General features: G+C 36.6%; 1 protein-coding gene across 2 annotated transcripts in view; it reads left to right on the forward strand.

The window, feature by feature from the left end:
* PTPRQ (protein tyrosine phosphatase receptor type Q) overlaps nucleotides 1-14,867 on the forward strand; it is a 242,572-nt gene that overhangs the window by 12,096 nt on the left and 215,609 nt on the right. For both annotated transcript variants that reach the window (XM_081597131.1, XM_081597130.1), the window contains exons 4-7: nucleotides 458-527; nucleotides 9,351-9,550; nucleotides 10,633-10,882; nucleotides 12,731-12,859. In XM_081597131.1, the coding sequence (XP_081453257.1) occupies nucleotides 458-527; nucleotides 9,351-9,550; nucleotides 10,633-10,882; nucleotides 12,731-12,859 (649 nt within the window). The remainder of the gene's footprint in view (nucleotides 1-457; nucleotides 528-9,350; nucleotides 9,551-10,632; nucleotides 10,883-12,730; nucleotides 12,860-14,867) is intronic.

Below are 14,867 nucleotides of genomic sequence, written 5' to 3' on the forward strand. Positions count from 1 at the left end.
ATTCTACCACTTATTCCTGTGATATGGGGCAAGTTACCTGACCTCTCTCAACCAGTTTTCTCATATGTAAAATATTGGCAATAATTCCTTGTATTTTGATTATGTGGATAAAATGAGATGTGTAAAATCCCTAGTTAATTTCTGAGTGTACAGAAGTTGCTTAATAAATAGTAACTTAAATTGTTATTGCTACTAATAGACATTAAACTTGATTATTAATTTCTCTACCAGGAATCTGAGAAATCTGTTGATTCAGACTATGTTGCAAATATTCACTTAAGGGAAATGGAAATACTGAATAGCTCTATATTTGCTTCTACTTCAAGAGTATTGTTAGGAATTAGAGGGGAAAGTATCTTTATTATTTATCTTACGGACAAATCAAAGTTTTATTATTTCAGACTCTGTTTAATTAGAGAGTATAAGCCTTGAATGTAATTTTTGTGGTCTATTCTAGGTTGCTGCAGAAAACAGTGCTGGCATTGGAGTGTTTAGTGACCCATTTCTCTTCCAAACTGCAGAAAGTGGTAATTTTCCTAAATTATTTATTCTGAATTAACTTATTTAAGAGTTTTCATCATTTAAAATAAATAGGGATATAAACAAAATCTGGCACTAAAATGCATAAAATTTTCAAAGCTTTGTCATTCAGTTACTTTTAGAGTCTTCTTGGATAGTGAATTTATTCATTAAAATATATATTATTCTTTTTGATGGTAAAAACACTAAGTGCTATCTTAGAAAACTTAAAAATACCCCAAAATACAAAAAAAAAAACCAAAACCCCAAATGAAAGTTATCCATGGCCCTGTTATATAAAAACATACATTTCTGGTTGATCTTTTTTCTCCTACGAATATATGCCTTTGTGACTATATATTAGTGAAAATAGGCTTGTGCCATTTATGCAAATTTGCATCCTGCATTTTAAAATCAAATCATAAGTAGTATTATGACATTCAATTAAGTTCAGTTCAGTTGCTCAGTCATGCCCAACTCTTTGTGACCCCATGAATCGCAACACGCCAGGCCTCCCTGTCCATCACCAACTCCTGGAGTCTACCCAAACTCATGTCCATTGAGTTGGTGGTGCCATCCAGCCATCTCATCCTCTGTCATCCCCTTCTCCTCCTGCCCCCAATCGTTCCCAGCATCAGGGTCTTTTCCAGTGAGTCAACTCTTTGCATGATGTGGCCAAAGTATTGGAGTTTCAGCTTCAACATCAGTCCTTCCAATGAACACCCAGGACTGATCAAATATGGATTGTAATGGTTATCATATTATTCCATACCTTGCAGTCATTACCAAACCAACTTAAGCTACCTCCATTTTCCCAGTGACTGAGAAGAAAAATTTGATGTCATCCTTGATTGCAATCAATCAGTAGTACTGTATAATCTATCAAGAAATCCTGCCAGCATTATATCAAAATATATCCTGAATCTCACCCTTATTGTTAATCACCCTATGAAATCTATCATCATTTCTTGCCTGATCATTTGAAAGCCTTTTCATTGGTTTTCCTATTTCTAGCTTACTTGCCTATAGTGTACTCTCCCCACTAGAGTCACATCATCTTTTGAAGCAGAAGCTAGGTTACCATTACTTCTCTCTTCCTAACATGTCTCCTGTCTCATTCAGAGCAAGAACCTAAGTCCTTCCCATGACCTACACTGCTCTGGGTGCCCTTAACCCTTGCTGAATCATCTCTTTCTATTCTCCATCTCCCTCCATCCACTCCAGTCACACTGATCTTCCATCTTAGGGTCTTTTCTCTAGCTGTTCCTCTTGCCTGGAATACTCCTTCACTAAATATCCATGGGGGTTTCTCCAATGGCTCAGCAGATAAAGAATCTGCCTGCAGTGCAGGAGACACAGGTTTAATCCCTGGGTCGGGAAGATTTCCTGGAGGAGGAAGATGGCAACCCACTTCGCAAAGAGTCAGACATGACTAAGGAAATATCCATAGAACTCTCTCCCCAGTTGATCCAAATCTCACTTTACCTTTCCTGACTACACCTTCTAAAATAACCCCTATTTCCTTCTATCCATCTTTATTGCCAACAAATTAATTTTTCTCCATTTGAATAGCTTGACATATAACACATTTACTTGCTTTTTATTGCAAATATTAGCTTAGTAGAATATAACATTTGTGATAAAAATAAGCTGTTATGGAATGGAGGTAATTTAGTTAGTTAGTAATTTGGCTGTTTATTTATAACACCAAACAGAACCAATAAATAGAAAAATAGTTAGTAAATAATGGCATCTCCAATCAATAGCAAATATTTTTAGTGAAGTTTATCTTCCAGTGGGATAGGATAAATAAATGGGTTACTAAGTAATAGATAGAAGTGTTACTCGCTCAGACGTGTATAACTCTGCAACTCCATGGACTGTAGCCCACCAGACTCCTCTGTCCATGAAATTCTCCAGGCAAGAATATTGGAGTGGGTTGCCATTCCCTTCTCCAGGAGGATCTTCCCGACCCAGAGATTGAACCCAGGTCTCTTGCATTGTAAGCAGATTCTTTAAACCATATGAGCCAAAAGGGAAGCCCAAGTAATACACTAGAGAAGTGTTATAAAAAAGTTTCTATAATTTTATATAACTATAAGGTCCATCTAGTCAAGGCTATGGTTTTTCCAGTGATCATGTATGGATGCGAGAGTTGGACTATAAAGAAAACTGAGTGCCAAAGAATTGACGCTTTTGAACTGTGGTGTTGGACAAGACTCTTGAGAGTCCCTTGGACTGCAAGGAATCCAACCAGTCCATCCTAAAGGAGATCAGTACTGGGTGTTCATTGGAAGGATTGATGTTGAAGCTGAAACTCCAATACTTTGGCCACCTGATGCGAAGAATTGACTCATTGTAAAAGACCCTGATGCTGGGAAGGATTGGGGGCAGGAGGAGAAGGGGACGATAGAGGATGAGATGGTTGGATGGCATCACCAACTCGATGGACATGGATTTGGGTGGACTCAGGGAGTTGGTGATGGACAGGAGGCCTGGTGTGCTGCAGTTCATGGGGTCACAAAGAGTCGGACACAACTGAGCTACTGAACTGAATAAATATTTTGTATATTTAAAGATAAAAATCTTCCAGCAGTTCATTGCCAAAAGGATAAACTGAAATGGACCCTGGGTATCTCGAGAGGATTATGCAGTTGTCAGTGTTAAAAGAAACATGTGACAAGCTTTATGTCCAGTTCTTATTTGAGACCCCATTAAGAGATGCTCTATGCCATAGGAAGAATTAAGAGAAAATTCTAGAGTTTATTTAAAATTAGAAAGTAATGATTCTTGAAGTCTTTTACTATATTGAACCTACTTATATTCAGATTATTAGCACAACTAAAAATTGAGAAAATTATTATTTTTAAGATTAAGTATTCATTAGGATGTGAAAGACAATTTATGACTTACACTTTTAGAGAAAATAATTGGAATAATTTTTGAATGACTTAAATAGTTTGATCTTTTTTAAAAACACTCATTTTGGTAAAGCCTGGTACATTATGAGTTCAGATTATGATTCCAACTTGACATCATTTTGAACTTTATATATTTTATATTCTGCTAACTGACATAATTTCTAGAGTCATTCTCTCTCTTGGCAAATTATGATTGGGACAAACTAAAACTCTAGGTTGGCATGGAAATAATCCTGGAACAGGAGTTTCATTCTGTTTCTGACTCGCTGTGTTTTCTTGGGGAAATTACATAATCACATAATCATTCTTACCTTATCATTTTAAAAAAATGTTGAGGTTAAAATGCAAATCTAAGTTTAGTTAGATCAGTTACGTACAATTTTTTCCCCCAAAGCCTCCTTTTTATTACTTATGTTATGCCGAACTCAAATTTAATGAAAATTTCTGTGGAATAAATAAATTGTATTTATTATTATTAAGCCAGAAATAATTTCTCTCTCCATGAATAAAAATACTCCTGAAGTATTCATACAGAGTTAGCCCATTATACCATTCTAAGCTGATATTACATCCACAAGTACAAAATCTCAACTTTTTAATCTCCCATGCATCATTATTTCAGACAAATGTAGAAATTATTTTATCTCTAAAATATTATAAATATCCCTTGTACCTTCATTTTTAACTTGATGGATCTTTAGTAATGTAGGAAAATTCTTTACAGAAGTCTCTGTTTTTTATTTAGAAAGATTTTTTTTCTGGTTCAAGAAAATGTATGTTTTGTATAGTGTACATTTTGAAAAGTTTTAGTTAGTTTCACATACTTGTATATTTACTTATTTAGCTATGATCTCAAAGTGTGTGAAAGGATTATCTGAAAGATGATGTGACTTTATAAATAGAATTTTTTGATACTTTAGTATCATATCTTTACTTGGAGCAAGATGGATAAATTCACTCTATAAAAATCAAGAGATGATGGGATTTTGGTTTCTAAAAGTCCAGAGGTAGGAACTAGAATATTTAAAGTACAGGAAGACCTGTCAGCTACAAAAAAGAGCCAGAATTAGTCTTCAGACACCATCAAGTCAAAAAAAGAAAACATATATTTTACTGGGGCAAAAATAATATAGTTAATAAGAAAACCTCTTTTTCACTAAATGTTGTTTAATAGATTTAATTAATTTTTATCTATTATATTGAGTTTGCTTTAAAAGATATTTTGAAATCATACTTTGGAATTTTAAAAGTTTGATTACCTTATAAAATCAAATTTCTCTACACTTGAGCAGATTCTCATGATTGCTAAGGCCGATTTGAAAATGTACCAGCTTGTATGCAGTCTGTTATTAATATAAACTTCAGGCATTTTTACAAAATTTACATACTTTAGACAAAGAAATTTAAAACAATGATTAATATTAATGGCAAAAGCTTTGGTTCTTATAATTCCATAGCATCAGATATTTGACAGACTTTTTGTTTTATTATATTTTATCTCCCCAAAAGAAATTTTAGTGCTAAATCTTTAGTATTAGAGACTTATCATATTGTCATTGTCCTTCTTAAGCTTTATTTCCACTGATAAATCCCCTTGAAGAAGAAAGTTTCTATCCATTATGTCATCCATTATTAATGATTAGTCATCCTCCCAAATTGTTTTTTTTGTTGTTGTTGTTAAAATGCAGCTATTGTTAAGTTTCTCATTTCAGTTCAGTTCAGTTCATTCGCTCAATCATGTCCGACTCTCTGCGACCCCATGAATTGCAGCATGCCAGGCCTCTCTGTCCATCACCAACTCCCGGAGTCCACCCAAACCCATGTCCATCGAGTCGGTTATGCCATCAAACCATCTCATCCTCTGTCGTCCCCTTCTCCTTCCGCCCCCAATCCTAACCAGCATTAGGGTCTTTTCCAATGAGTCAACCCTTCGCATGAGGTGCCCAAAGTATTGGAGTTTCAGCTTCAACATCGGACCCTCCAATAAACACCCAGGATTGATCTCTTTTAGGATGGATTGATTGGATCTCCTTGCAGTCCAAGGTACTCTCAAGAGTCTTCTCCAACACCACAGTTCAAAAGCATCAATTCTGCGGCACTCAGCTTTCTTCACCGTCCAACTCTCACATCCATACATGACCACTGGAAAAACCATAGCCTTGACTAGACGGACTTTTGTTGGCAAAGTAATGTCTCTGCTTTTCAATATGCTATCTAGGTTGGCCATAATCTTCCTTCCAAGGAGTAAGCGTCTTTTAATTTCATGGCTGCAATCACCATCAGCAGTGATTTTGGAGCCCCAAAAAATAGTCTGACACTGTTTCCACTGTTTCCCCATCTATTTGCCATGAAGTGATGGGACCAGATGCCATGATCTTAGTTTTGTGAACGTTGAGCTTTAAGCCAACTTTTTCACTCTCCTCTTTCACCTTCATCAAGAGGCTCTTTAGTCCTTCTTCACTTTCTGCCATAAGGGTGGTGTCATCCGCATATCTGAGGTTATTGATATTTCTCCCGGCAATCTTGATTCCAGCCTGTTTCTTCCAGCCCAGCGTTTCTCATGATGTACTCTGCATATAAGTTAAATAAGCAGGGTGACAATATACAGCCTTGATGGACTCCTTTTCCTATTTGGAAGCAGTCTGTTGTTCCATGTCCAGTTCTAACTGTTGCTTCCTGACCTGCATACAGGTTTCTCAAGAGACAGGTCAGATGGTCTGGTAGTCCCATCTCTTTCAGAATTTTCCACAGTTTATTGTGATCCACACAGTCAAAGGCTGTGGATAGTCAATAAAGTAGACCACATAGTCAATAAAGCAGAAATAGATGTTTTTCTGGAACACTCTTGCTTTTTCGATGATCCAGCGGATATTGGCAATTTGCTCTCTGGTTCATCTGCCTTTTCTAAAACCAGCTTGAACATCTGGAAGTTCACGGTTCACGTATTGCTGAAGCCTGGCTTGGAGAATTTTGAGCATTACTTTACTAGCATGTGAGATGAGTGCAATTGTGCGGTAGTTTGAGCATTCTTTGGCATTGCCTTTCTTTGGGATTGGAACGAAGACTGACCTTTTCCAGTCCTGTGGCCACTGCTGAGTTTTCCAAATTTACTGGCATATCGAGTGCAGCAATTTCACAGCATCATCTTTGAGGATTTGAAATAGCTCAACTGGAATTCCATCACCTCCACTAGCTTTGTTCGTAGTGATGCTTTCTAAGGCCCACTTGACTTCACATTCCAGGATGTCTGGCTCTAGGTGAGTGATCACACCTTCGTGATTATCTGGGTCATGAAGATCTTTTTTGTACAGTTCTTCTGTGTATTCTTGCCACCTCTTCTTAATACTACTCTTTAATTTCTATCATTCACATACACCTCTCTTTCCCAGGGCCTAACTTTCTTATATAATTTATATGGCTTTCATTTTCAGATCACATCTTGTTAGTCCTCTCTACCATGTACACCTAAACTCCAGTTATTTTATTTCTTATTACTGCTGCTGCTGCTAAGTCGCTTCAGTCATGTCCGACTCTGTGCGACCCCACAGACGGCAGCCCACCAGTCTCCCCCCTCCCTGGGATTCTCCAGGCAAGAACACTGGAGTGGGTTGCCACCTCCTTCTCCAGTGCATGAAAGTGAAAAGTGAAGCCGCTCAGTCGTGTCCGACTCTTCGCGACCCCATGGACTGCAGCCTACCAGTCTCCTCCGTCCATGGGATTTTCCAGGCAAGAGTACTGGAGTGGGGTGCCATTGCCTTCTTATTACTAGGCATGTTTTATCTAAAACATCATTTTCTTTTTTTTTTTTCTTTCGGGAGTGACTTCGTTGTTCTGTATTGTAAAGGACATTGATTATTTACTTGGTCAGTTTTCCACAGCTAACCTTGAATTAACAGTCATCCCAACTAAAATAGCCCACAGCTTATTATTATGCATATTACTAATATTTAATAACAAGGTATCATGAATTCTGATGAAAGTTGATTTTGAGGGTGTATAAAGGTTAAAATATAATAATCACAACCAATTTGTTGTATCCACTTTATATTAGACACTGGATACTTACTTACATTAAAAAATGTGATTTTTGTTCAAATGGATGGATAATTGTTTGAATTTGCCAATTCTTCATTATCTAAGAATCTGCCACTTCTTCATTATCTAAGGTGGGGAAGGCAATGTCACCCCACTCCAGAACTCTTGCTTGGAAAATCCCATGGATGGAGGAGTCTGGTAGGCTGCAGTCCATGGGGTCACTGAGAGTCGGACACAACTGAGCAGCTTCACTTTCACTTTTCACTTTCACGCACTGGAGAAGGAAATGGCAACCCACTCCAGTGTTCTTGCCTGGAGAATCTCAGGGACGGTGGAGCCTGGTGGGCTGCTGTCTATGGGGTTGCACAGAGTCAGACATGACTGAAGCGACTTAGCAGCAGCAACGGCATTATCTAAGGAATTTACATAATTCCAAAGTATATCAGATGGTAACATAGTCATTATTCAAATTTGTATAACCATAAACAACTATTGATTAAATATTTTTCAGACTTATTTGAACTAGTTTCTTGATGGATTTATTGACCTATTAATCCTGAAAAAAGCTTCAGTTCAGTTCAGTCGCTCAGTCGTGTCCGACTCTCTGTGACCCCATGAACCGCAGCATGCCAGGCCTCCCTGTCCATCACCAACTCCCTGAGTCCATCCAAACCCATGTCCATCAAGTCGATGATGCCATCCAACCATCTCATCCTCTGTCGTCCCCTTCTCCTCCTGCCCTCAACCTTTCCCAGCATCAGGATCTTTACAAATGAGTCAACTCTTCGCATCAGGAGGCCAAATTATTGGAATTTCAGCTTCAACATCAGTCCTTCCAATGAACACCCAGGACTGATCTCCTTTAGGATGGACTGGTTGGATCTCCTTGCAGTCCAAGGGACTCCCAAGAGTCTTCTCCAACACCACAGTTCAAAAGCATCAATTCTTTGGCATTCAGCTTTCTTTACAGTCCAACTCTCACATCCATACATGACCACTGGAAAAACCATAGCCTTGACTAGACAGACTTTTGTTGGCAAAGTAATGTCTCTGCTTTTTAATGTGCTGCCTAGTTTGGTCATAACTTTCCTTCCAAGGAGTAAGCATCTTTTAATTTCATGGCTGCAATCACCATCTGCAGTGATTTTGGAGCCTCCCAAAATAAAGTTTCTCATTGTTTCCACTGTTTCCCCATCTATTTGCCATGAAGTGATGGGACCAGATGCCATGATCTTAGTTTTCTGAATGTTGAGCTTTAAGCCAACTTTTTCACTCTCCTCTTTCACTTTCATCAAGAGGCTCTTTAGTTCCTCTTCACTTTTTGCCATAAGGGTGGTGTCATCTGCATATCTGAGGTTATTGATATTTCTCCTGGCAATCTTGATTCCAGCTTGTGCTTCATCCAGCCCAGCGTTTCTCATGATGTACTCTGCATATAAGTTAAATAAGCAGGATGACAAATATACAGCCTTGACATACTGCTTTTCCTATTTATAACCAGTCTGTTGTTCCATGTCCAGTTCTAACTGTTACTTCCTGACCTGCATGCAGGTTTCTCAAGAGGCAGGTCAGGTGGTCTGGTATTCCCATCTCTTTCAGAATTTTTCACAGTTTATTGTGATCCACACAGCTTATTTGCCTCTTAAACACAAGTCTGTGGGCCCAATTTCTAATTTGTTATTTTAGGCAAAATCATTTCAAAAAGTATACCCTAGTATACGTTTTAAGGAGTATTACCCAAATAGATTTTAACCAATGTATTACATATTTAATTTGATATAACATGGAAATTGTAACATCCTGGAATTATATAAATGTCATTCTAAGTTTTATAACAATATTTTTCTTCTTCTTCAATCCCTTACATGTCCCCAGCTCCAGGAAAAGTAGTGAATCTCACCGTCGAGGCCTTTAACTATTCAGCAGTAAACCTGATTTGGTATTTACCTCGGCAACCAAATGGCAAAATTACAAGCTTCAAGATTAGTGTTAAACATGCCAGAAGTGGGATAGTCGTGAAGGATGTTTCAATCAGAGTAGAGGACATTTTGACCGGAAAGCTTCCAGGATGTAATGTAAGTCTCATGGAACATTTTCTGTGTCTCAAAAATTTTAGGTAAATTACATCTTGAAACTCCCAGCATCTGGATACTGTGTATTTTACCAAAGTGATTATTAGCTATTTGATTACTTATAGTATCATATTATATACACTTGGCTATAGTTAAGGTAAAATAAGAGAAGAGTTTGAGAATTCAAGAGTGAGATATAAAAAAATCCCTTAGGGAGCTCTGAAAAGGCTTGATAGGCATAGCATTTGTGATAGGTCTTGGAATAAGTAGGTGATTGTGTGAGGGTGGAGGATACTTTATAAGCCTTAAAGTAGGAGAGCATAGGATATCACTGGGAAAAAGATAATACTTCCATGTGACAGGAGAGGAAGAGAGCAAAATAGTAAAGTTTAAATTTGTGGAATTTGATTGTTTTTGTTGTATATTATCCTTAGTGAAGAATTTGTTACTACGCTAAGCATTGATGTGAAATCCTTGGAAATACTGTAATTATGCTTTTAAAAAATTAATTTTAGTGATCATTGTGATACTGTTGATGAAAAGACAAACAAAATTACTTTTCTTTTAAATGCTTTAAGTTAACGGAAGTCACAAATATTTTTAATTTAGATATATTTCTAATATACATAAACACACACCCACATGTTCTTTTGGTGTTACCTTTTGAATATTTATGGGGAAAAATGATCATAATAGTAAGACAGTGATGTTTAAGACAGTGTTTGAAATTTCACAAAAGGAAAAAAAATTATCTTTTTGGCTCTTAAACTTTTAATGTGGATTTAAAAGTAATTTTTAATAATCATTTTGCTGTAGTTATACCTTTATTCAAAGTCACATGAAATCCTATTCATAAGAAAGATTAAGGTGTAAATAAACATATTCTATTCTAAAACTATGGACAATGGTATTAACCATGTAACTGTAGAAAATAAACGAGTGTAATTAAAATCTAGCAGATTTATCTGTAGCTATAACGAGTAGTACACACACAAAATAATATTTGTAATATAAAAAAAAGAATCACACTTATCTTTACCAAGCGATACATTATTTTCCCATTTTATGCTTATTTTATTCACTAGGAGAATAATGAATCTTTTTTATGGAGTACAACCAGCCCTTCGCCAACCCTGGAGAGAGTCACGCCTCCATCACGTACGACGTATTCATCTAGCACATTGTCAGGGAGTAAGATTAGCTCTGTGTGGAAAGAGCCTATCAGTTTTGTAGTGACACATTTGAGACCTTATACAACGTATCTTTTTGAAGTTTCTGCTGTTACAACTGAAGCAGGTTATATTGATAGTACGATTGTCAGAACACCGGAATCAGGTACGTTGTTTTTTTTGTTTTTTTTTGTAGGAAAAATGTTAAATTATTCATAGAATAATCTTTCATTTTTTTTTTCATGTAGATCTTTTTTGTTAAAGATCTTCCTTCTCTTTGAGTAACTTTTTTCTCTCTAATAATGGATAATAAGCATGCCATTTGGAGCATCTTCAACTTCAATACTCTTTTAAGATACTGACATAAGCATCTAAAAGGAAAAAGGAGATTTGAAAGAAAAGATTCTTGAGCTAATAACCATGCTCCTAAGATCAGCTCTTATCATTCTGTGATCTCAGGAATTTTTAATAATTGCCTCTGTTCGTCTCCATTTTACATTATCGTCTGGTGATGACTCTTCTCACTGATATTGCTGTTACCAGATGTGGAGATAACACCTGCAGTAGCAGGAATATCATGTGATTAACATTCAGTATCAGATAAAACCAGTAGTTAGAAAATGCCTACCTACCTGTATCTTCTCTGTACTGCAGTTTCTTTCTGTGATGAATGGAGACATCTTCATTGTGGGTATGGTGTTAGTACTAAATGAGCATTATTAGATACTATTACTACTAAATTCTAAGAGTATATATTTCCAGGTATAGTATTTGTATGTTTAATTATATTATATAGGCTGCGCTGTGCTTAGTGGCTCAGTTGTGTCCGACTCTTTGTGACCCCATGGACTGTAGCCCTCCAGGCTCCTGTGTCCATGGGATTTCCCAGGCAAGAATACTGGAGTGGGTAGCCTATCCTTTCTCGAGGGGATCTTCCTAACCCAGGAGTGGAACTGGGGTCTCCTGCATTGCAGGAGGATTCTTACCAGCTGCAATACTGTTATGTCACTGTATTACATACTACAAGATGAAATATATAGTAGCAGACATTCAGTTATGATTGATGATTTTTAGGTCAGTGGACATTATTTCTGTCTGGTAGGGTAATTTCACTAAAGCATAGTATTTTTTCTGATGACTTAGGTATTAGGTCTTATCATTTCATTACATGTAAGTGTGAAGGTTTTTTACCTTGATTTAAATAAAAATCTCTGAATAAGACCATTTCCTCTTCCATACTCCTTACTTTTTCTTATTAAGAAAAAAAGAAATAATTTCATGAGAGTCACACAAAGTGAAATTTGGTTGACAAGAAGTTTGTTTTAAAAAAATGTTTGGAATGTTTTATTTCAATTAAAGGTTTTTTAAAATATTAGATATATTTATGAAAATTAGACCTCAATGGACATGAATTTGAGCAAACTCCGGGAGATAGTGAAGGACAGGGAAGATTGGCGTGCTTCAGTTCATGAGGTTGCAAAGAGTTGGATATGACTGAGCGACTGAACAACAACAAATGAAAAACAGACTTTTAAGCATCATTATTATTTTTATGTCACCGATATTACATTGGGATATAGGTTATAAATTTCTTCTCAGAACCAAATACAGATATTGATAGAAAAAGTAAAATCACTGCCAGTAGATTCCGAAAGTTGAGGTACTACTTTGGCCCTTCCACCTGTGTACAACAGAGGGAGAGTGTTTATCAAGCCAGATGTTCAGGGCTTGTTGAATGCAATACATATTAATATATATGCTTCAGGACAACATAACTGTACAAAGAACAGCATAGTAATGAAACACTCAGTGCAGTCATGTACAACATTAAATAAAAATAGTAATGATTGCAAATGAGTTTAATGATCCACCATTTATTTGCATTCTTCAATTATAGCCTATTTTTTAAGTTGAAAAAATGCTTTTCCGTGTGATATTTTATTTTTTCTCTGATTTTTTATTTTGTGTATTTAATAAGGTGCTTTTAATTCATTTTTTTCCATAATAATTTTAGTGCCTGAAGGACCACCACAAAACTGTATAACAGGCAATGTTACAGGGAAGTACTTTGCAATATCATGGGACCCACCAACTGTAGTAACAGGAAAATTTAGTTACAGAGTTGAATTATATGGGCCATCAGGTAAGTCTTAATCAATTTTATGTTTATCTTTTGGAGTAAGAATTGTATAAAATATTTTACTATTTTCAAACTTTCTAAAAAGTACTGAACTGTTTTTAAAAGACCCTTAGCAATGTTGAAACTCTTAAAACCTTTTGTTTAAAGCCATAAATAAGGATGGTAAAGGCTTGTCCATGTTCATGACAAAGGGCTGAAAGAGTGAGAGAGAATCCCTCAAGAAGATAAACATTAGAGGATATACATTTTTTCAAATATTTGATCAGGAGGACCTTGACTTGCTCTGATTGCAAATGTATTTATGAAGAAAAATGGGCTTCAGCTATATTAAATCAGATTTCTGCTTAGAACAAAGAAACCATTTCAAATAATTGGAGGTCTCTAAAAATAATATGAGCAAATTTATAGTGTAGTGAAGTCACATCTTTATGAAGAAGCAAGAGCTGGACATCTACTTGTCAGATATTTTGAGGGCTTCAAAAACTATACTAGTGGAAGTTAAGTAAGCTCTATAATTCTTAATCCAAGATTCTATGGTTCTATGAAAGAAATTTATTTCAAATAGTAATGAAATAACATAAATGCACATACTGCCATTTATTTGAAAGAATAGAAAAATAGACAAAGGTTAAAAACTCATTTTGAAATTTCTAGGAATCTGTCATCAATCACATGAGTGACCTTTATTTCTCATATCTGGGTACCTTCAGTTCAGTTCAGTTCAGTTGCTCAGTCGTGTCTGACTCTTTGTGATCTCATGGACTGCAGCACGCCAGGCCTCCCTGTGCATCACCACTCACGAGTTTACTCAAACTCATGTCCATTGAGTCAGTGATGCCATCCAACCACCTCATCCTCTGTCATCCCCTTCTCCTCCTGCCCTCAATCTTTCCCAGCATCAGGGTCTTTTCCAATGAGTCAATTCTTTGCATCAGGTGGTCACACTATTGGAGCTTGAGCTTCAGTATCAGTTCTTCCAATGAATATTCAGGTTGATTTCCTTTAGGATTGACTGGTTTGATCTCCTTGCAGTTCAAAGGACTTTCAAGAGTCTTTCCAACATCACCGTTCAAAGGCATCAATTATTCAGCCCTCAGCTTTCTTTATGGTCCAACTCTCACATCCATACATGACTACTGAAAAAACCATAGCTTTGACTAGATGGACCTTTGTTGGCAAAGTTCTGCTGTTCAATATGCTGTCTAGGTTTGTCATAGCTTTTCTTCCAAGGAGCAAGCGTCTTTTAATTTCATGGCTGCAGTCTACATCTGCAATGATTTTGGAGCCCAAGAAAATGAAGTCTGTCACTGTTTCCATTGTTTCTCTATCTATTTGCCATAAAGTGATGGGACTGGATGCCATGATCTTAGTTTTTTGAATGTTGAGTTTTAAGTGAGCTTTTTCACTCTCCTCTTTCACTTTCATCAAGAGGCTCTTTAGTTCCTCTTCACTTTCTATCATAAGCGTGGTGTCATCTGCATATCTGAGGTTATTGATATTTCTCCAAGCCATCTTGATTACAGCTTGTGCTTCATCCAGCCCAGCATTTTGCATGATGTATTGTGCATTTAACTTAAATAAGCAGGGTGACAATATACAGTATTTAGGCTCCTAAAATTCTGAAATGTTTTCAGACCTAAAAATATGATAGTCCTTTTTTCCCCTCCCTGCTCAATACACAGACACACATGGATACCCAGATACACCTCTTCTATTTGGTGTTATTTTTGAAAATTTTGACAAGGTATTCTTTCATCTGTGAGGCTTAAAACTCAAGAAGGTGTATCTACTAATTGTTGACTTTAGCAACGTGGAAGTCATTAGCAATAGTCTCAGACAGAGCAAGGAGGAACAAGGAGAACACATATCATACCTGACCACCTAGTCACTTGAGGGCTCTGGGGAAAAAGTAATCAATCTGTCACCACCCTTGAGGAAGATCTGCAGGGAACAGAAGCAATGGTCTCAGGGAAGAGCTAGGTTTCAGTTATAGCAAGAAGGGGAAAAAGTT

The sequence above is a fragment of the Giraffa tippelskirchi genome, chromosome 4 (assembly GCF_054371585.1).
Source record: "Giraffa tippelskirchi isolate mGirTip1 chromosome 4, T2T-mGirTip1v1.2.pri, whole genome shotgun sequence".
NCBI lineage: Eukaryota > Metazoa > Chordata > Mammalia > Artiodactyla > Giraffidae > Giraffa > Giraffa tippelskirchi.